This window comes from Electrona antarctica (assembly GCF_951216825.1).
Source record: "Electrona antarctica genome assembly, chromosome: 6".
Lineage (NCBI taxonomy): Eukaryota > Metazoa > Chordata > Actinopteri > Myctophiformes > Myctophidae > Electrona > Electrona antarctica.
Window position 1 is genome coordinate 22455083 of NC_136811.1, and position 23030 is coordinate 22478112.

The 23030-nt window shown below is 44.2% G+C and overlaps 1 protein-coding gene across 3 annotated transcripts in view; it reads left to right on the forward strand.

Moving 5' to 3' along the window:
* The window catches only part of osbpl10b (oxysterol binding protein-like 10b), a 76773-nt gene that overhangs the window by 30319 nt on the left and 23424 nt on the right, over nt 1-23030 (forward strand). For all 3 annotated transcript variants that reach the window (XM_079503465.1, XM_079503466.1, XM_079503467.1), the window contains exon 6: nt 418-560. In XM_079503465.1, the coding sequence (XP_079359591.1) occupies nt 418-560 (143 nt within the window). The remainder of the gene's footprint in view (nt 1-417; nt 561-23030) is intronic.

Genomic DNA, 23030 nt, shown 5'->3' on the forward strand with positions numbered 1-23030 from the left:
AACCGTCATTAGACATAGCCTCAGAAACCCAGATGTTTTTATTAGGTACCAGTCTGCTAACTGTTTCTAGGATTAAAATAAAACATTCACATCCACATTCAGTTATTATGCTATGTTAAGGCTGGGAATCTGGGATAAACTTATTTTGTTTTTGTCTATTTTATCTTAAATAATAATCATAATGTATTTTATTTGTATTGTACTTTTCATTCACAGGGAATCTCAGAGTGCTTTGATTTGCCTCGGTGTGTGAAATGTTTGTACAAATCTGTACAAACATGCAAAATTGGTCAAATCTGCAGTGTGTTCGGCTTCATTTTGACATATCCGGCGTTAAATGAACACTCCAGATATAACTATAGACAACTATGAAGGTATGTTATGTTGTTCCATTGTTGGGTTTGCTTCTCTCTCCAGATAGTCTCACCCCATCTCCACCTGAGAAACAGACCAAAAACAGAGGAGTTTCACCTCTCTTGTCTACACCATCTCCTTCACAAACACAAAGGGCTACACCATCTCCTCCACAAACGCAGAAGGACCTGCATGCCAACAGTGAGGTAAACCGATTGATTCCATTATTATCCTTTTTTAATGGGAAATCGAGAGCAGAAAGGTTTCATTGCCTTTACAATACACAACAAGGCGAATTAGAGATGGCTTGGGAGAACAGTTCCGTTTTTTCTGACATGCTTAAATAAACCAGCATTATATCTGTGAGGTTTCTGAGTTGTTCATAGCGTCTTGGAGTCAAAGCATGGTTAAGTCTGGACTGGGCAGCTCCTCTTTGTTTGATACACCCTTCATTTATGACTTGCTTCCATTCCAAACTGTTCTCATTACATTCTCTGACCTTCACTGATGATGTAGTGTCAGCTGGTGAGCTGCTGGCAGCAGAAGAGAAAGGGAAGCCTCAGCATGGAGGGTTACATAAATCTTTGCCTGACTAGAAAACTGTGGTTCCAGAGCGTGCTTGTCTGAGGGGTCAGATGTGTACCTCTGAATCGCATTGCAGGGGGCTATAGTGTAGGTCTGACCGTCTGAATGCGGATAGTGTGAATCCATTTATAAGTATGATGTAGTTTTCCATTTATATGTATGATATAAATCAGGCTGCTGTACTGTAATTGCATTAGAGAGGCGAGTGGAAAAGAGTCTGGGCAACAGAACGAGAGAGGGAAGGTTGTAGGCCCTTGACATTGGCATTTCAAGACTTTTTACTCTACGTGAAATATGTCAAGTTTAATCATTTGACAAGGCTCAATGGTTATAAGCCCAGCTTTATTTCCTCCCAAACTATTGGAGCGGCCCAATTCTATCTAGCCAGAGCCCTCCTTTGGGTCCTGACCCAGACTTTGTTCAACAATGTGGAGAGGAGAAAATAATGGTTAGGAAAGGAGAAATGAGGGTGGCACAGAGAGAAAGACCTGTCATGTTCAGCACAGAACGGTTAGAAGTTCTCTAATTAGCTCTTCGGCAGTTTGTTCCTCCTGGACCCTAAAGAGTCATGCAGTCGTGTGTGTGTGTGTGTGTGCGTGCGCGTGCGCGTGTGTGACTGTGCGTGCGTGCGTGCGTGCGTGCGTGTGTGCGTGCGTGCGTGCGTGCGTGCTCGCACGCTCAGCCACTGAATTAAACTTTTTAAAACTATTCTAGTCCTGCCCTTTCTAATCTTTATAATTTTGTCTTCAGCTTCCCTCTGTCTTTTTCCCAGAGCGAATTGTTGCAAGTTCTGTTGTTGCAAGTTCTGCATTTATGTGACCACCCTCAGATCGGTATAAACTATACGTTTATTATACCTTTATCCCTCTGGGTGTACATAAGAGGGACAGCGCATGTCAGATGCTTTGGCGTTAAAGCCAGAGACTGATACAGAGGAGGGATAGTGAGTGTATCGGTAGAAGGAAGACCTAAGGAGATTTATGCATGTAGAGAAAGAGGTGATGAAGTTTGGTATGAGAGAAGAGGATGTAGAGGACAGGGTGAGATGGAGGCAGATGATTGGCTGTGGCGACCCATGAAGGGAAACGCCCAAAGGAAAAGAAGAAGAAGAAGATCTATCATACACATTAACCCTAGTGATCCCATTCCGGGGCAAATATTTGGCAAGAAATAGCATATCTACATGAAGGTCACAACACGTTGTGAGCTTGTGTATTCAGCAAAGATTGTCACGATGTGGACACGGAGGTATAGGACTCAAATGCAGAACGACCAGGCCAGGCAGAGAATTGAATGTTCAAGAGGTTTAATTCTCAAAAACCCACATGGAAAAATCACAAGGAACAAAATACATGGAACAACTGGGAAATAACTAGGACTGGGAAATAACTAGGACTAGGAAATAACTACAAAATACACAAGGAACTGACCACATCATATACGACGACGAACTGACAAGGAACTGAAAACACTGGGGCATATATATAGACAAGATTAACTACACACAGGTGAACTGAAACACACAATCAACACTGGGATAGGCTAACAGGCAACAGAACACAGGTGGCTAGGGTTAACCATAGAGTATATAAAAGGATAGAGACTGAACTGGCGCGAAGCTCTGCCCCCCCAGCTATTCATGTCAGTGGAAGTTGCTCAGTGGCGTTTTGCACCCGGAAGACTGCCGGAAGTACCGTCTCAGAACGTCTACTTCCGCATTTGACCACCAAATTTTGGTGGTCAAATGCGGAAGTGCAACCGAGCGCTCAATGTTAAAGCCCAGCTGCACGGGGTTTCCCGGTCATGAATCCACGGGTCCGCCTGTAGTCCCTCCTCCTACCACTAGGGAGGAGAGCTTCAACGTTGAATAGCCTCACTGGCCCCTTGGGGTTAACTAATACAGGGAGGTGAGACAAGGCAGGTGACAGCAAACAGGGCAGACAGGAAATCACAGAACACTACTACAAAATAAGGTACAGAACACAAATACAAGTAATAAGTCCCAAAACACAGACAAAGTCCAAGGGCAGAGGAGCGTACCGTGACAAAGATAGAGGAAAAAGTCATAATTTTTATACTACTAAAGAACTTTGTTCTTTGCCATTGTTCTATCATTTTAACTACTTGACTGTGTTTTATTGTATTCTATTTTTGTGTCCTGCCATGTGAAGCACTTTGAGCTGCATTTATGTATGAAAGGTGCTATATAAATAAAGTTTATTATTATTATCATAGAATGGAAAAAGTCATCAATGCGAACTCATCAATATGATGCCATTAATATGAAGTTTTGTCTGTTCGCTCCAGCGAGCACACACTAGTTCTCTACACTACAGTCACGTTTTTGTCATCTAACTACTTCCACATACGTTGTGCTAGAAATCTAGTTCAAACTTCAACATGGTCAGTTTTATGCAGTTATTTATGCTTGTATTTTTCTTTTACATTTTTTTTCTTTTTTAATATTATATAATATTTTGTTTTTGCATGAGGAAGGGTCAGATCTTTCTAGGTTCCCTCAGAGGTCCTATCTGTGGTTGCTATAACAACACATTCAAACCTCTGCCGCTTCCTGGGGCGGCATTTAATACACCATACACCATCACGGCGCCGGGCAAATGGTCCATCTTGGTTGTCATTTTTGTAAAGTTTTTCTTCATCTTTAATTATCAATTATCAATATGACATCATAGATTCTCTGGTAGAGATATACACTGAGCCATCCTCTAGTCACTACTATAATACTGTGTGATGTATTATATCGTTTCTGTTGTGTTGGCCAGAAACCTCTTCTCCATACTTAAACTTTTTAACGTAAATGCCCTACTTGATCATACTACAATGTCACACAAAAGCATCAACATTTGCAGATCCACAATAAGCTCGCAGCGCGGTGTAAACTGTAAAGCGACACATTTTTTAGTTTGTAGATCTGCTCTCTTTTTTATTTGAATCCTGAAAGGTAACAGCTTTGGACATACGAGGTTTCCACCCGACAGAGACAACACACATAATTATTGTTGAAGCCTCACTTATATTATCAGAGAACTATAGGGTTACGAAAGAGTAACCTTAAGTTTACATGTGTGAAAATAATATACTTTTTACATATTACATAATACTTAGCTTTTTTTTAAAACAATAATAGTGCAGTTTATTTTTTATGTACACAGTAGTATAACAAAACAAGCAAGTGTGGATACTAGTGAAATATGCTGATCGTCCATTTACCTCTCCCTATTTTCTCTCCACACCCTTTCCCTAATTTTCTGCCAGTGAGTCTCTCTCTCTCTCTCTCTCTCTCTCTCTCTCTCTCTCTCTCTCTCTCTCTCTCTCTCTCTCTCTCTCTCTCTCTCTCTCTCTCTCTCTCTCTCTCTCTCTCTCTCTCTCACACCCCTTTCTCTTGTAATGAGCTCCATCAATCTGAGCCCTGATGGCTTGGGTGAAGTATTGATGCACGCTATGCCTCCCTGCCGCTCTCTCTCTCTCTCTCTCTCTCTCTCTCTCTCTCTCTCTCTCTCTCTCTCTCTCTCTCTTTTAGTCTGCCTCTTTGTAAAATTGAATTGAATTAAAGATGATGTGATTAAGATGATCTTACAAGAAGGTCTGCTCTTGCAATGCATTACAGCACACCCTGTGCAGGAAGGATTTCTAATGTCACCTTCACATTTTCTTTGTGAAATCTCCACGAGATGCAGTCTCAATGTGTTTTTACTGGTTAAATAAATGTTAAATTCAAAATAAAACATGCACGCACGCACGCACGCATGCACGCACGCACGCACGCACACACACACACGCACACACACACGCACACACACACATAATGACCTCATTCCCTCGACCACTGTGTGCAGGATTACACAACAATGGCCCTAATATTGGAATGTGTGTGTATCAAGAGGGTTCTGCCTTGGGGGCCATGCAACCAAGCACACCATTATCAACACATAGCACACACACACACACACACACACACACACACACACACACACACACACACACACACACACACACACACACACCTCACACGCATGCATGTGCACACGCACGCACGCACGCACACACAACATTGTTGTGACTGCATGGCATACATAACCAACATACTGTAGCAGGGGACAAAGGCTTGAAATTGTATAATGTAAGTGAGTGAGTGAGAGTGACTGTGTGTGCGTGCGTTAGTGAGTTTAGCCCTGGTCATATACCAGCCATGCCCCATGCATAAAGGCTGCACTCACTCAGTTATAGATGCAGAAACAGTTAGACAAAAATGTATAATGATTATTTTTATAGTGACCATTATTAATACGTTCACTCAGTGTTCATTTTCCTTTTGTAACTCAGAGAGTGAACAAAAGTTAGAGTTAAATTAAACCACAATCCGGTAGTTATTTTAATGAACAAAATGTTAATACAGCCAATATTAATACAACATAACTAGCACATCTGCAGTGGTTGGAGGTGGTCTGGTCTCCCTACTTCTCCATTGATGTCAGCTATAGGACACCTACTGGTTAACAAGTAGTTCTGCCTGAAGCTCTACTGCGTCTTGGTTGAGCAGCAGAAACTGACCCGGGTTTGAATGCCGGATGAAACATAAAGGTTACAGATTGCCGCTTTACCTCTAAAGGGCCTGGCCATTGTTATTGTGTTTTACAGCACCGCTCTGTGCTTGGCCCTTGGTAAAAACAAACAGAGAAGACTATTAGATCATATCTGGATAGCCCTGTGAGTTCTCTGTGTGGAGGACAGGGGCACTAAAACACATGCTTCGCTGCAGCCCGCTGCATTAACCAAGCCGTAAATATCACTTAGGAAGACTCTTAGGACCCTGTTTTACAAAGTTCCATTAGGAAGTGAAAAATGTGATGGTAAAGATGAAGAGAGAGTGAGCGAGAGGGAACAACATTTTTTTTTAAAAGAAGAAAAAAAGAAAACAGCCACCCAGAAGAGAAAAGGCATATAAAATCAAGAACAAGCTGAAATTACATTTCCAGACACATTTTTGGCCAATGTTTGTATATTTTGAACTTCATGGGGAATATAATTTTTCCTATTGCGGGTGTTGTGCACACGTCTGCTCGTCTTACATTCGATTTTTGCTGTAGCCTACTTTAATGAACCAAAATTGCATTTGTTTGACAAAACGCTGAGGTAAACCAAATTCAAACTGCTTGGCAAGACTTTTTAGGCATTTAAATTACCAGCCTGGTATCAAGGAGTAGCCTATATAAACCTTGTAGCCGAAACAAAACATTCCAGATAACCCAGAATGCTGTGTATGAGTGCCATGCAATTACTCTCTCTCTCTCTCTCTCTCTCTCTTCTCTCTCTCTCTGAATGATTGAACCAGCCTGTGTGGGGTCAGGCTGGGGTCAGGCATACTGCGTTTATGTGTGTGTGTGTGTGTGTGTGTGTGTGTGTGTGTGTGTGTGTGTGTGTGTGTGTGTGTGTGTGTGTGTGTGTGTGTGTGTGTGTGTGTGTGTGTGTGTGTGTGTGTGTGTGTGTGTGTGTGTGTGTGTGTGTGTGTGTGTGTGTGTGTGTGTGTGTGTGTGTGTGTGTGCGCGTGTGCGCGCGCGCGCGCGCGCGTGCGTGTGTGTGGGAGAGGGGGAGAGATTGAGAAAGAGAGCGAGCGTGCGTGCGTTTCCTCCTTTTAGTGACTCCATGGAAATATATCCACTGCATCTGACAATGAAGCTGTACCTGCTTTGAGGTTTCGTTTAAATTTTATTCCTGAGAGTACTTTTCGGTAGTCTATGGAGTTTTGCCCTGCTATTATGTATGTACATAGGCTGTGTGTGTGTGTGTGTGTGTGTGTGTGTGTGTGTGTGTGTGTGTGTGTGTGTGTGTGTGTGTATTCAGTACTAACAGCAGAGGGCGCCAAGTAACACATGGATGGATGGACACAGAATACAATAGATCAGCACTAAATGAGGCAGTAGATCCGTGCTGCCTCATAGTAAGCAAGTCAATTTTATTTATATAGCACTTCTCACAGAGAAAACTCACAAAGTGCTTTACATGCAGAGAATACAAACAAAAACAAGCTAAAATATAGCTGCAAGCAGCGATAAGGCGGTACCAAGCAGGATGGCATAAGCAATAAGAATAATATCCAGTCAGTTTTGATTGGGGGGGTTCTTGAAGACTCATACACTGACTTGGCAGTGCCCGGATTTGAACCCATGACCTTGTGGTCCAAAGGCAATAGCTCTACCAACTGAGCCATCTGGACACAATCAGTTATAAACAGCAAAATCATACAGTGTTTTTAATAACAACCATGTGTGTCCTGGTTTTGGGTATCATCTCCCAAAACAGGTTGTTTTTTAGATGGTCTGCACTATTCTATTCTATTCTAATTATGTGTTTGGCAGACTGTTCAGGCTCACCACATTCATATAGGCCTACTTAGATATTGTTCTATGAACACTGTAATGCAACACAGCACATTTATTTAACCAATATGTTATTTTCTTTTTTTATTTTATTAATTTCTAACATTACAAGAAAAGGGTTAACTAACTAGTTTGTATTCTTTTGTGCATCATCCTCAAATGTTCAACTCAGTATTGTGTGTCTCTGGTCTCAATTGGAGTTGAGTGTTCCGAAACTAAACCAGTTCAGGTCATGACTCCAAACATTTGAAGTGCCCAGTGCCCCCCCCCCCCCAGTGCCCCCCCATTGCCCCCCCCAGTGCCTCCCCAGTGCCCCCCAGTGCCTCCCCAGTGTCCCCCCCAGTGTCCCCCCAGGGCCTCCCCAGTGCCCCACCAGTGCCTCCCCAGGGCCTCCCCAGTGCCTCCCCAGTGTCCCCCCAGTGCCTCCCCAGGGCCTCCCCAGTGCCCCCCCAGTGCCTCCCCAGTGCTTCCCCAGTGCCTCCCGTGTCCCCCCAGTGCCTCCCCAGTGCCTCCCCAGTGTCCCCCCAGTGCTTCCCCAGTGCCTCCCGTGTCCCCCCAGTGCCTCCCCAGTGCCTCCCCAGTGCTTCCCCAGTGCCTCCCGTGTCCCCCCAGTGCCTCCCCAGTGCTTCCCCAGTGTCCCCCCAGTGCCTCCCCAGTGCTTCCCCAGTGTCCCCCCAGTGCTTCCCCAGTGCCTCCCGTGTCCCCCCAGTGCCTCCCCAGTGCTTCCCCAGTGCCTCCCGTGTCCCCCCAGTGCCTCCCCAGTGCTTCCCCAGTGCCTCCCGTGTCCCCCCAGTGCTTCCCCAGTGCCTCCCGTGTCCCCCCAGTGCCTCCCCAGTGCTTCCCCAGTGCCTCCCGTGTCCCCCCAGTGCCTCCCGTGTCCCCCCAGTGCCTCCCGTGTCCCCCCAGTGCCTCCCGTGTCCCCCCCGTGTCCCCCCAGTGCCTCCCGTGTCCCCCCAGTGCCTCCCGTGTCCCCCCAGTGTCCCCCCAGTGCCTCCCGTGTCCCCCCAGTGCCTCCCGTGTCCCCCCAGTGCCTCCCGTGTCCCCCCAGTGCCTCCCGTGTCCCCCCAGTGCCTCCCGTGTCCCCCCAGTGCTTCCCCAGTGTCCCCCCAGTGCCTCCCCAGTGCTTCCCCAGTGTCCCCCCAGTGCTTCCCCAGTGCCTCCCGTGTCCCCCCCAGTGCCTCCCCAGTGCTTCCCCAGTGCCCCCCGTGTCCCCCCAGTGCCTCCCGTGTCCCCCCAGTGCCTCCCGTGTCCCCCCAGTGCCTCCCGTGTCCCCCCAGTGCCTCCCGTGTCCCCCCAGTGCCTCCCGTGTCCCCCCAGTGCCTCCCGTGTCCCCCCAGTGCCTCCCGTGTCCCCCCAGTGTCCCCCCAGTGCCTCCCGTGTCCCCCCAGTGCTTCCCCAGTGTCCCCCCAGTGCCTCCCCAGTGCTTCCCCAGTGTCCCCCCAGTGCTTCCCCAGTGCCTCCCGTGTCCCCCCAGTGCCTCCCCAGTGCTTCCCCAGTGCCTCCCGTGTCCCCCCAGTGCCTCCCGTGTCCCCCCAGTGCCTCCCGTGTCCCCCCAGTGCCTCCCCAGTGCTTCCCCAGTGCCCCCCCAGTGCCTCCCGTGTCCCCCCAGTGCCTCCCCAGTGCCTCCCCAGTGTCTCCCCAGGGCCTCCCCAGTGCCTCCCCAGTGCCTCCCCAGGGCCTCCCCAGTGTCCCCCCAGTGCCTCCCCAGTGCCTCCCCAGGGCCTCCCCAGTGTCTCCCCAGTGCTTCCCCAGTGCCTCCCGTGTCCCCCCAGTGCCTCCCCAGTGCCTCCCCAGTGTCCCCCCAGTGCCTCCCCAGTGCCCCCCATTTGCCTCCCCGTGCAAGAGCTCTACCTACCGAGTTAACTGGACACAATCAGTTCTTCCATTGTTAACAGCAAAATCATTCAGTGTTCTTGTAGCAAGTTGCGCAAGGATAACTAATGATAAAGGTGGGTATAAAGATAAATTAATCGACTGCGTATAAACCATAAAATGTCAGGTCAGAGGTCAAAAGTAAGAGCACGAAAGTTGTTCGGCATGAGGAGACGCATATGTGTGTCGAAGTTTCATTGCCAACGGTCAAACGGTTCATGAGATATGCGCACGCAGAGTTTGCATTTTCAATTGAGTGCTATAGCGCCACCCTTTGGCTAATGGTTGTGGGCTTCGCATCCTCACCGTTTGACATGGCCCTCTACCATATTTCCAAGTTTCGCGAAAACCGACTGCACGGTTCAGCCAGAACTGCTATTTTTGGTGGAAGGAGAAGAAAAAAACTGACAAAAACAATAAAGGACCAAGAACCTGCTTGGTCCTTTAATAAAAACAGAATAGTACAGAGCAGAAAACAGCCTATACAATTGATCCCAAAACAAAACATCAAAATAGCGATACACACATGGAAAAACATCATGAAACATCTGAAAATGCCCGTGCAAATAGTAGTGTTTTGAGTTTGTTCTCAAAAATGTCCACAGAAGCTGTGGATCTCAAGGCCTGTGGAAGAGCATTCCACAGTGTGGGCGCTACAACCTGAAACGCTCTGTCACCTTTTGTTTTAAGTCTAGTTCTGGGGACAAATAACAGACCCTGTTCCGCAGACCTTAGGCACATAACGCTGGACAAGGTCAGTTAGATATTTTGCTGCCTGACCATAGCTCTATACAGTAGGTGAGCACTAGGACCTTAAAAATAACCCTGAAATTGACAGGAAGCCAGTGTAATTGGGCTAGGAGTCCAGGACTGGGGTGATGTGGCACCTTCTACTACTGGTCCTGGTTAGCAGTCTGGCTGCAGCATTTCGAATGAGCTGGAGGCGGTCCATGGTTGTTTTATTAAGGCAGGTGAAAAGTGAATTGCAGTAGTCCAAGTGTGACGAGACAAAGGCATGAATGGTCATCTCTAATTCAGGGAAAGAGACCAGTGAGCAAAGTTTTGCAGCATTCCTAAGGTGGAAGAAACATGTACGGGTGACTTAATTTACACCCAGGTTTCTGAGGTTGGGAAGCACTTTGTCCTTGAGGGACCCAATACCTTCAACCACTGTGGGAATAATACTGTCACTGGGGCAACAATAAGAACTTCAGTTTTGGCCTCATTTAACTGGAGGTAGTTGTTTGACATCCAGGCCTTAATTGCGGACAGCCACTCTAGTAAAATGTTAAAATTAAAATCAGCAGGGCTCTTGCGGTTAAAAGAATAATATAGTTGTATGTCGTCTGCATAAAAATGGTAGGACATGCCTTTAAAAGAGCTGATGAATAGCATATGGCTGACCTTGCCTGGTTGTAATAGTAGTACTAGTACTAGTCTTTGAGCTAACTTTTAGCATGTGTACAACATGTGTGTTTTGTGTAGCTGCTTCCTATACGCATAATATGTGTGTATATTAAACAAATATGACATCTTGGTAATGGGATATGCTCCGTTGTCACAGATTCCACAATGCTGAGTATGACAGGGATGTTTTGACAGATTGTAAACAGACTATTGTCAGAGGAGTGCAGGACAACACAGTGCTGCTGTCTGTCACTTAGAGGGGAGAGCGGGAGAAAAAACAACTTTCAGTGGCATTTCTGAGACTGTCAGCTGTTCATACCGCAGATGTCTGTTGCGGGGAGTCACTGGAGTGTGACAGAGTCAGCATTGGTTTGTTCTCTGGGGCTCTGTGTGTGTGTGTGTGTGTGTGTGTGTGTGTGTGTGTGTGTGTGTGTGTGTGTGTGTGTGTGTGTGTGTGTGTGTGTGTGTGTGTGTGTGTGTGTGTGTGTGTGTGTGTGTGTGTGTGTGTGTGTGTGTGTGTGTGTGTGTGTGGTCTATGTACTCTATGTATGCACTGTACTTGCCCTAGCCTCGACGACCTTACAGGTGTATGCATGGAATCAAATTATTTAACTTAGATAGCATTTTATGTAGACATACTGTACCACTATATAGTGTATACGAATAGTTTCATTATATAGATATTCCACTGTTAGGTTCTTAGCTTACATATAATTAATTAATCATTATTAATTAATAATAAGTCATGATTACTATTTTTATGTATTACCATGTTTTGTTCTTGCTTACTGTAAGTCACTCTGGGTTATGAGCATCTGATAAATGCCTAAATTGTAACACTGCATACATACATGTATGTACATAAGGGTGACTTTTCACTGCGATGAAACACATGTACAGCTAAATACCGTCAAATATTGAGAAAGGATTCTATGGGTAAGGACAGGATTTATCTCCATCATAATGGCCAAAAATCTCAGGACTGAAGAATATCATTCCTACGCTCTTATAACTAGGCATAGACAGCTTTTTGACAATTAACTACTGCATATGCCAGTCAGAAATTAAGACAAATGTTCCTACTTCCGTTTTCTGCAGTGTTCAATAAGTGAATCTATCTCTGATGGGACGGATACTTTAAAGATGTCACGTGCACGTCGCTTAACACGGCAGCTTTTGTAAACTATGTTGAGATGTTAACTTTAGGGTTGTTCTAAATGGATGCATGTGTGTGCCTGTGCTCCTACTGCGTGCAATGAGCAATGCAACACTGGTTCTCTGAGATATTGATCAACCCCTCCACAGATAGAGTCATGGTGCTCGAGTAACTGCTATGATTTTCCATGGAAGAAGCTGTACTTTGTTGTTCGTCAATAGGCCTACGTATTTGTATTACACTTATACACATTGTGTAACCTTGTCTGGGTCTGACAATTTTAAATTCGTTTTACCAATGGAGAACCTAGAGATCTTAAAAGTGTTCTTAGTTTTGGTTAGAGCCGTAAGCTCTGTGTTTACCAGACCCTATAGCCTCAACATTAGGAAAAATACAAATGAATGGAAATGTGTGGTATTCTCCTTTAAAGCAAATCAGTCGGCATGAATCACTGAACTGTATAACACAAGCGAGTGAGCAGGGAGCAGGTGTGCTCTACATATGAGCTGCATTCAATAGGGCTGGGTTTGAAACATTCATATGGGACTACAGCACACAGAACAGCTTGTATAGAACGTAGACTGAGCGCACTTTCTCGACTGTATTCGCCCTCTAGTAAATGGCATTTTCTATTAGATGCGCAAATGGTGGAAAAAGTACTCACAGGCTTTAAGTAAATGTATCAATACAGCAATGTAGAAATACTCTGTTTCAAGTAAAAGTCCAGAATTCAAATTTGACTGGTATTGGTATCAAAATGTACTTGCATTCATCATGCAAAATGACCCATTTCACAAGTTGTCAACAAATAAAATGTATTGAAAATGGAAAAATTGAAAATGCATTGCGATGCGACGCATTGTGAGCTTGTAGATCTGCTATTTTCAAGTGGCCGAAATGTATATACATACAGTAGGGCTGAAGTGGGCAATGTATGTTTTGTATTATAATTGTAGTGGAGTGAGATTAGAAGGAAAATTCCTGAAAATTGGAAATACTCCAGAAAAGTAAAAAAAAAGAATACCACACAATTGTACATAAGTAACAGTACCGCTGTGTGCAATTTATGGTTTTGCAAGGTGTTGGCTTCACTTTTCAGGCCGGAAGCTTCTCACATTTTCGTTGTGCGTCACCATCGTGTGGAGTATCAGCAATACACCTGACCAGTGATCAATACAATGACAATGTTGTAGTTTTCATCCAGACAGTTACAACAGACCAGCTGAAAGCCTCGCTGAAGCCAACATGGCCACATTGTGGGCAGGTGGCTCACTTATATTAAACCCATTCTCAATTTACAAGCCTGCCTGGCTTTTTAACAAGGATACTTTTGGTCACAAGTACACCTTAAGCCCTCGGGACACGTACAAACAAGCTTTCTGTGCTGAGAATGAACATGCCCTCTCTTCCTGGTATGAATTGAGTACATGGAATATTCCATCTCTTCCTGCGTAAGCATTCTCATTAACTTCTTCCCTGAAGACCGCCTACTTCATTAATTATTCACTAGAACGGTGCTTTTAAAACACTCTGGTTTCCTTTACTCTCTAACCTGCTCCTCCGCACGCACACGCACGCACGCACGCACACACGCACACGCACGCACGCACGCACGCACGCACGCACGCACGCACGCACGCACGCATGCACCTATGCACAGCCACACACACACACACACACACACACACACACACACACACACACACACACTGCACTGCACGCAGCACTGCTTTGTTCGGCACCAAAAGACAATGTGAATTCTACTGTGAAGAGTTAGCCTTATGCTGTTGCTGGTACGTGCATGCGCCCATAAAAATGCACGCTGTCACGCACGCATGCACACACACACACACACACACACACACACACACACACACACACAAAACAGCTCTGAATTCCCGTTTGGGCTGATTTGATTTAGAGCACAAATCTGTTGTTTAGTGTTTCATTCATTGTAACTGAAAGGTTACAACACACACACACATCATCCATCTATTATACAATTGAAAACATGTACGCAACCCAATACCCAAAGTCACCAGCTACTACGCCACTGACACGCTGGGTGCCGACACGCTGGGAGCCGAAGCAGGAGCAACACACACTGCAACAACACACTAACACGTCACAGACTTACCCTCCGCGTCGATCCACGGCTATCTCCTCATGTCGCGCCGCACGCCCACACTCAACACCACCCGCGTCAAAATTGCCTTTGCACTGCCACTAAAGCCGCCTCCCGTCCAGACTCACAAACAATATCACTATCAATAATAAACACAAACACGCCACAAGCACCGACACCCCCGCCTAATTTCTTGCCACGTCTATGAAAACAAGCACAGAAAAAATGCCATTCAACACGCTACTTACACACACTACCACTCGCTTACAATACGCGGACCTGGCAACACTACATTCCCTCTCCCATTTGCTCAAAGCCCACCACGTGACCCACACAGGGAGGGAGACAGAGAGAAAGGGATAGAGAAAGACACACAAAGTAGTGTGCCCTGAAACTTTCTGGGAAATGTGCATGTTCATTGTTGCCTGCAGTGGCAGCCAGCAGCGATGTAAGATGAGCCTGTGCATTTCACGGTTTTCACCCTATATCACTTGAACGCATAGGCAATCAAGTCAAGACCATTAATTAATGACAGCTGTGTAGGGGTGACGATTGCGTGATGCTTCTATGTACAGGATTCTATAGGTCACCACTTTTGGTGTGACACACACACAGCTTCTGTTTACAATGCGCTGTCAACACGTGCTGAGTTGACAAACATTGACACATTTTGGACAACACTGATAGTTTATCCTTTAGTAATTAGGCTGTGGAAGTATTCACACTAGGCTACTTTTGGATTTATTGGGATTGGCAATTTGGGGAAAGGAGGAGGAGGAGGAGGTGATCAAGCTCCACAACACCACATTGGTAGGTAGGCTCAAGGCTGCATTTATTTCACTTCTTTTTCCTCTCGACGGTGCATGGGATGATGGCTAGGGAGCACCGCTCAGGTTAGCGGAAAATGACCGCGGGGTGCGGGTTGCCAGGTTCTTTTATAAGTAAAGTATTTCAATTCAATTAGAAAAAGATATATATATAATATATTTCAATTTACGTCATATTTAGCGGAATTTTCACCTAATTTCTCTGTTCATTGTCAATGGCAAATATTGAGACGTGTGGGGACTACAGCTGTATATAGGAGGGCCCTCAAACACATTATTTGATAACTTTTCATCGTGCTCCTAAAATAATTTGTGTGCTACTAGCCGCGATTACATACACAGTTAAAATAAGAAAATTGCGCGAACGACTGCGTCGACACCTGGCGTGGAACAAACGGGACGAACCCAGGCGCATATATGGATACGAACAACAACACTACACGCGCGCTGCAACACAAAACAGCTGCATACAACGCGTGTCACTGTGCACTTCTGTATCTGTGGACTTCTGTATCGCAACGCGGGGCAACGCAACTCTGGGATGAGCATTTCGCGGGCCGAAGGCCCGCGAAATTCTATGATGTACAAGACAAGTACATTCCTGCTGAGTGTCAAACAGTGAGGCATTGGGTACTATTATATGGCCAGGGATTGAACCCAGACCTGGCAGACACTGTAACCACAAGGCCACTGAGCTGGTGCAGGGAGGGGATTATAATAGAGGATTATTAGGGGATTGATTGAAGTCTCTCATCTTCCTTTGTTTCTCTCCTCCATCCCACTTCACTCTGCACATCTATCCATCTCTACTTAACCATTTAACCCTGTGACTGGAGTCCCCCAGGGCTCTATACTAGGCCCCATCATTTTACCCTTCTCTCTTGGCCAAAAATAGACGATCTGCTAAATCACAACGTGCTGTGTTGTGAGCTTGTAGATTTGCAATTGTTGCTGAATGTTAGCCCACCGCTAGGGTTCATGTGATTTCCTACAGGCAGGAGTTCTTGAACACGTACAGTTTCAGCTGAGACCCAAATCGATTACAGTTGGACCTCAGCACCCACGTCTGAGTGTGAAGCTGTGAGGAGTACACAGTAAATTCCAGTGGTGGAAAAAGTACTCACATTTTGTACTTGAGTAAAAGTATCAATACTGCAATGTAGAAATACTAGACTGTTACAAAGGCCTCACTCAGACCTTTAAAACATTGATACATGCTTGTTGTATGAATGTTGTGAGTGCATTTCCAATGGAAGTCACATGGTTTGTAGTCCACATTTTGGACTACAAGCTGTTGTATGGCTTTCGGCTGTGTTTCGACTGCGCCCCTCCCCCTCATACAACACAAATGTTGTGTCAAACCATGTGACTCCCATTGGAAATGCATTGGGGCAAGCTGTGTCACACCCTTTGTATACAACAAGCATACAGCAATCTGTTGCGACCGTGTGAGTGAGGCCAAAGTCCGGAATTCAAAATTGACTTCAGTAAAAGTGCAAAAGTATTGGTATTAAAATGTACTTAAAGTACCAAAAGTAGAAAGTCTGACAATCTTTTGAAAGTAGACTATCATCTACAAACTCACAATGCGTCGCATCATGACACATTGTGAGTTTGAGGATCGGTTATTTTCAAATGGCCAAAATAGGGCTGAAGTGGGTGATGTATGTTTTGTAATAATAATAAAAATCTACGAAGTAACTAGTAACTAAAGCTGTCAAATAAATGTAGTAGAGTAAAAGTACAATATTTGCCTCTGAGATGTAGTGGAGTAGAAGTAAAAGTAGAAATACTCAAGTACAAAATACCTCTAAATTGTCCTTAAGTACAGTACTTAAGTAAATGTACTTTACACCACTGGTAAAATCCTCAGCATTCATACAGACTTACAAATGGATAAATGAACGGGATATTTCACTTAAAAAAAAAGAAAACTTTTGGTCATTTACTACTCAGGCTTATGTGAACACCCCAGACAGTGTTTTAACCATGATAGATTCATCGAAAACACCCAAACCTTTTTTCTGGTGACTACATATTTTGTCCTTCTATGTGAGGGGCCCGTGTTTTTTCATTTACTATTTTCATTTATTTTTAATACTTATTTTGGAAAATAATAAGGAGGTGGTGGAGACTAAAAACTCTTTACAAATTATTAAAAATAATTGAAAACTGTAAATGGAAAAAACACGGCACCCCCACATATTAGAAGGACAATATCAGTCACCAGAAAAAAGCTTGGGGTGTTTTCTATGAATCTATCATGGTTAAAAGGGAGTTTGAAGTTACAATGGGTTTGTATAGGAAGGGGGTGGATATAGACGGGGCTAGCGCCCCTCAAAAATCACACCCGTGTGAAGTGAGGGCCGCTCATTGTACATCATCATGACGTACACTATGACATCATCAGACACTATGACGGAAAATTGTCCATCCATTGTCAATGAGAATTGAATGTTGGTGTAGGACAAAGTTTGTGAACATACACTCAAAGCTGGATATAAGAGGGGCTAGCGCCCCTCAAAATAGATGAACATTCTGCTATGTAATGTACAGCGAATGATATAAGGTTTAAGTGGTTAAAGTCTGTGGCCATCTGCACATATGGACTGACTGGGATTAACATAATGCACAAGCTATTAATAGATATCGAGATCGTGTTCAATGCTGACACAGTTCAATGCTAGTCCCTATCATCAGACTTTTTAATGCTCAGGGTTCCTGGTTCTCAGTCAGAGCTTTAAAGAGAGCTATAAGACATAAGGTGTGCATGAGCATACTGTAGCAGCAGATATACTGTACATGAGATGCTATGGACGTTAGTTAAGGATATGGACCGTTATTTCACCGTTATTTGTTTCTCAGTAGTAAACTCCTGTCAGCCGAACCGCCCTCCTCCCAGCAGCGAGCAGCATGGAAATGGAAATGGATCCTCCCTCGTTTGAGTAAGGACGCGCTGTGATTGGCCACAATGGCCAGTGCACTTGTGCAAGACGTACTTTGATTGGCAGTCGGTGGGAAATGCTCTCGCTACAGATTTTACTAGTATTCTGGCCATAATAATCATTCTGGGCGGCGCCAGCTGTTGGTACGCAGATGCGCTTCCCGGCGCTTGATTGACAGCGCAGAATGAATTTTGACAACTGTACTTTGTACTTTTTACTCCACTGCAATTTGTTGAAAACTTTAGTTAATAGCTACTTTGCATTTTACAGATACACTATTATACTATTATACATTATACATTATTCGATACTATCGGCTATTTTCAAAAGATTTTGAGTATTTAGATAATTTGTAACAAAGGACTTTTACTTGTAACTATTCCTACATTGCAGTGTTGCTACTTTTACTTAAGTCATACTACTTTCCCCAACACTTGCTAACTTCTGGACTAAACATGTCACTTACTGTAGATGCACGCACGCACGCACGCACGCACGCACGCACGCACGCACGCACGCACGCACGCACGCACGCACACACGCCTCATACATTACTGGGTGGTGTCTGTCCAGTAATTGTTGATGCTATTTGTTGTCTAAGCCTGACAGTAATGAGCAGAGCGAGGGTTTGAGTCTGGACAGGAAAATGTTCAGGGTCATGGTTATCAGTCCACTGGTGTGTAAACAACAACACTGAAGGGGGGGGGGGGGGATAATTTGAAGTTACAGCACATCACAGAATCCTTTTATTTGTGTTGTATTGTAAGTGTAAAGGCCCTTAGTCATTCTGAACATTGTTTTGTTTTGTTTTGTTTCCCAGTTATCCACCCAGTTGAACATCTCCAGTTTGTTCTTGGATTGTAAAATACAAATTTCATATTACCTGTTGTACTGTGTGCCTTTTATACCCACATCTCTGTTCCTTTTGTCCCTTTTTTGCCCATATATAGAGATCCCTGATGTCATCAGTATATGCCCTATATAGAGCGTCGCAGTCCCGCCTCCTACCCTGGACCAGGAAATGAAACCCAATGCATTATTCTCATAGACATTTCTTAAAGTATTTATTTAAAGACGGTTACGCCGCGGACAAAGCCAACTCGAGTCGTGACAACTCATGACAACACAAACAATATTTTGGACCAAACAAATAATTACAAAGAAGAAAAACAACAAAAAAAGTGTTGTAACCTGCCGTTTTTTTCTTCTTTCTAATTATTTGTTTGGTCCAAAATATTGTTTGTGTGGTCATGAGTTGTCACGACTCGAGTTGGCTTTGTCCGCGGCGTAACCGTCTTTAAATAAATACTTTAAGAAATGTCTATGAGAATAATGCATTGGGTTTAATTTCCTGGTCCAGGGTAGGAGTAGGAGGACTGCGACGCTCTATATTGAGATGCTCATATTTGGGCATATCGGTTGGATTGACGGTTCTGGACAACCTGTGCTTATAATATGGGCATACTGTATCAGGCTTGTTTATGGTTATGTCTGAGTCACAGTGGCATGCTTATACAGTATATGGGCATATCAGGTTTGTTTATGGTTATGTGTGAGTCATAGTGACATGGCTGTGGTCCGCCCGCCTGCCTCGCACTCCTATTAGCCAATTATAATAATATAGGATTGCAGGATACTGATGGCTAAACGCAACCATTGGTATACAAGGTGTGAAAACAGTATATATAACCAAAAATGTTTTACTGGCTAGAAATGGAAATAGAAAACTTTCCCCACTTTGAGAACCACTGATTTAAAGAACAATTTGTGATGTGTAACTTCAGTACATTTTGAAAGCATACTTAATGGCACGCACATCGGCAGCGGGTGCTAGGCAACAAAAACGTCTTCAAGGCAAAGGTCAGTAATATATACTGACCTGATGAAGATCCTGTGAGGATCGTAACATCTCAATAAGGTGATCTTTTGCCTTGAAGACTGTGTGCAGGCTCTGTCACTTTTAATGTCACTTCCGTGGCAGGACCCACTTTCAGGTTCATAGTAAATCGTTGAAAAACACTTCTGGAGCCTGGACCATGTGGTGCTCCTGGCGTTCAGGAGAACTAGTCTGCACACATCCATTCACACTTTTTACACCATGTTTATTTCAGCCAGTCTTCTTAAATTATTAATTGTGTTAGTGAGCAGGGAATGTACTTGTGTCTATTCTCATTTACGCTGCATGTGGTTATGGCAAAATGAAAAGGTCATACTGTACAGCTATTAGTGCACATCCCCAGTTAACACCTTGCCTTGAATTTAATATGAGTGATTAAGCATAAAGCGATAATAATAGAATTAACCTTTAAAACAAGTGCAAACCTAAGCACAAAACCTAGCAAAGCCAAATGAAGAATTGCACGCATGTGGCAAAAGTGCAGGGAGAATAAAAGCATTTTAAACGCCGCACCGAGCTCTCATCTGCATACTGGAGTATGTTATTCCACGGTGGTAATTAAACAGTGTCATCTGCATACGGAAGACGAAGGCCAAAGGAGCAATGGATGGATGGGGGATGGAAACAGACTCGGAGGGAGTAGAATCAAATACAGTGATAGAGAAGGACAGAGGAAAAAAGGATTGGAAGAACTACAGTACAGTGAGTACATGTAATGGGGATGGGGGGAGGGAAGGGAAGGGAAAGAGGGAGAGAAATGGAGGGAGAGAGAAATGGAGGGAGAGAGCACGAGAAATGAAATAGAGTGAAGGAAGGAGGGCATGAGGACTGAAAGCGAAGGGGTGGGGGGGGGGGGGTGGTGGTGAGGAGAGTCGAGGGGAGGGATTAAATGTAGGCAGTGTCAATGAAGCTGGGTGGGCTGCTGATACAACTGTGTATGTGCGTGTGTGTGTGTGTGTGCGTGTGTGGGAGGGGGCGGTACTGACAGTGAGAGGGAGGGATGGACGGACGGATCGAGGAGATTCTCAGCATCACTACTAGTCTGCCTATCAGAAGTGCAGCAAGCTGCTCTCTCTCTCTTTCTGGCCACCTCTTTCTCCCTCTTTTTCTTTTGTTCTCTCTCTCTCACTTCACCTTACTTCCTAGTTCTGGTCCATCCTCAATGTCCTCCATGTCTCTCACATCTCCATGTTGTTCTCTCACCCTCCCCTCGTCCCCGGCTGTCACTTAGTAGAAGTATAGTCGCATCACATCACTGGGACTTTACTTGGGATTTTCCCCGTGCCGCTGCACGTATCTCTCTCCATCTTTGTTCCTCTGGATGGTGGACATGAAAAAATCCAGCAGGACTCACAGCCAGCCAGCCGTGGTGGCCTGCCAGCCCAGCAATGTGAGTTGCTAACAGACATTGATATATCACTGTATGGGGATGTGTGTGTTTGTGCGTGTGTGCGTGTGTGCGTGTGTGCGTGCGTGTGCGCGCGCGTGCGTGCATGTATGCATGCTGGGAAAATAACATTTACACAGTCAATAGTATACTTCCTGAAACTGGAGGACAGTAATTGGACACACAAATAAAAAGGGAGGGAGAAAGAGAGCGCAAGGAAGTCTGTGTTTATAACTCAGGAAATAATTAAAAAGTTCTTAAACATGGCCAGGAACCCAGGACTCCAACCCCCTTATGATATTACTTTTACTCTCCATACTCCCCAATTCTTATTCTCACTGATAAGAGAGAATCAATGTGTATCTATCGTCGGGTGGAAACATCATATGTCCAAAACTGTTATTTGCGGAATACAAATTCAAAAATGTGTGACACAGCAGTATGATCAAGTAGGGCGTTTTGAGATCGTAGATCTGCTATTTTGGGTACTTTTGGATTTGAATCCTGAAAAGTACAATGTTGGACATACTGTGTGAGGTTTCCACTACTGCAAGTTGTTTTTAAGTTTGAATTCTGAAACTGAATTATATTGTTTTTGAATGTTATTAGAATTGACATTTGACATGTAACAATGTTTGAACGATTCACGATGCTACATTATTATAAGCATTATAAGCATTCTGAAATGTTTTATTGTCAGTACTAGAGTTTTGTGGAGGAGTTTAACAGAAGTACAGTTGCGTTGCTCAGTGTGAAAGCTTGTGTGTGTGTGTGTGTGTGTGTGTGTGTGTGTGTGTGTGTGTGTGTGTGTGTGTGTGTGTGTGTGCGTGTGTATGTGTGTGTGTGTGTGTGTGTGTGTGTGTGGCACATTATTAATGCATATAATTATGTATTGTGTTATACGTATAAGAGAGCACGAGAGGATAGTGTGTTAGTCGGAAATCAACAAATCGTTGTCATAATGTTAAATCGGCTTAGAGATACAGTATATATTCACCAGTGATCCAAACCAAAATACTTAACAGTGTATGGTAGTGACATTCTTCTGTTATTGTACTGTAGCAAAGACATGACAGGGAGTCATCATGCAGGTTACCAGTGCGACTTACTATAAGTAAATAAATACCCATCAATAGTTTCAAGGTCCTCGTAAAATAAGAAATATTTTGATTCTAGTTCAAAACAAAGGAACGTTGTTCTTTGCATTGACACAAGAACAAAGGAGATTAAGACAACATGAGTTATTATCATCACTGATAGTGTTATACAGATCTAATATCTGATCTTTCCTCACCTTAAAGTGTGAGGAAAATGTGTGTGAGGGTGTGGGTAGTCTGGGTACAAAAGTATAATATAAGGTATGTGTCCAAAGTTATGCCTAGTTCAAAAAGTGCACATTTTTGTACAGCATAGTTCCAAAATGCAAAGTAGATACCGTAGATAGAGAAGTACAGGTGTACATTTGTATTCCCTTTTTTGAGCCCTTTATCTCTGTATACATGGACATAAAATGTGATTAATAAAAAGAAAAGAAGGAAACGACAACAAAATAAGCAATAATACTGAGCGTTACTGAAGGAATTAGAACAAGAATACCAAACGACTACACACACTGGTCCACTTGGAGCTGGGGAGCTGTCATCTCTTTCTGGTGCACATCAGTGATTCTCAACCTTTTTGATTATGCATTTAGGTCACAGACCCCCATTTGATACGATTCATACCTCTGGGATCTCCATCTACACTGTAAAATCCTCAGTGTTGGTTTAACTCATCCTGTAAGGGTCATTTTTGTTCATAGCTGTCAATTATTTATCTGGGAACCCCCTGAAACCGCCTGGAGGAGCCCACATTGAGAGCCAGTAGGTGCATATAATGTATTATGGTTTGTGAGATGAGATTACTGCAGCCACAGGTAAATGGGGCAGTCTCTGTGTGCTAGTTCGGGCTGATATACTCGAGGGGTCACATGCACACAGGCATTATGTGTGTTATGTAACTGGGACTGTCAAGCAGCTGGCCAATTTGTCGACTTATTTAAGCTCACCTTTGTTCCATTGTTGTTCCTCTTGCTGTC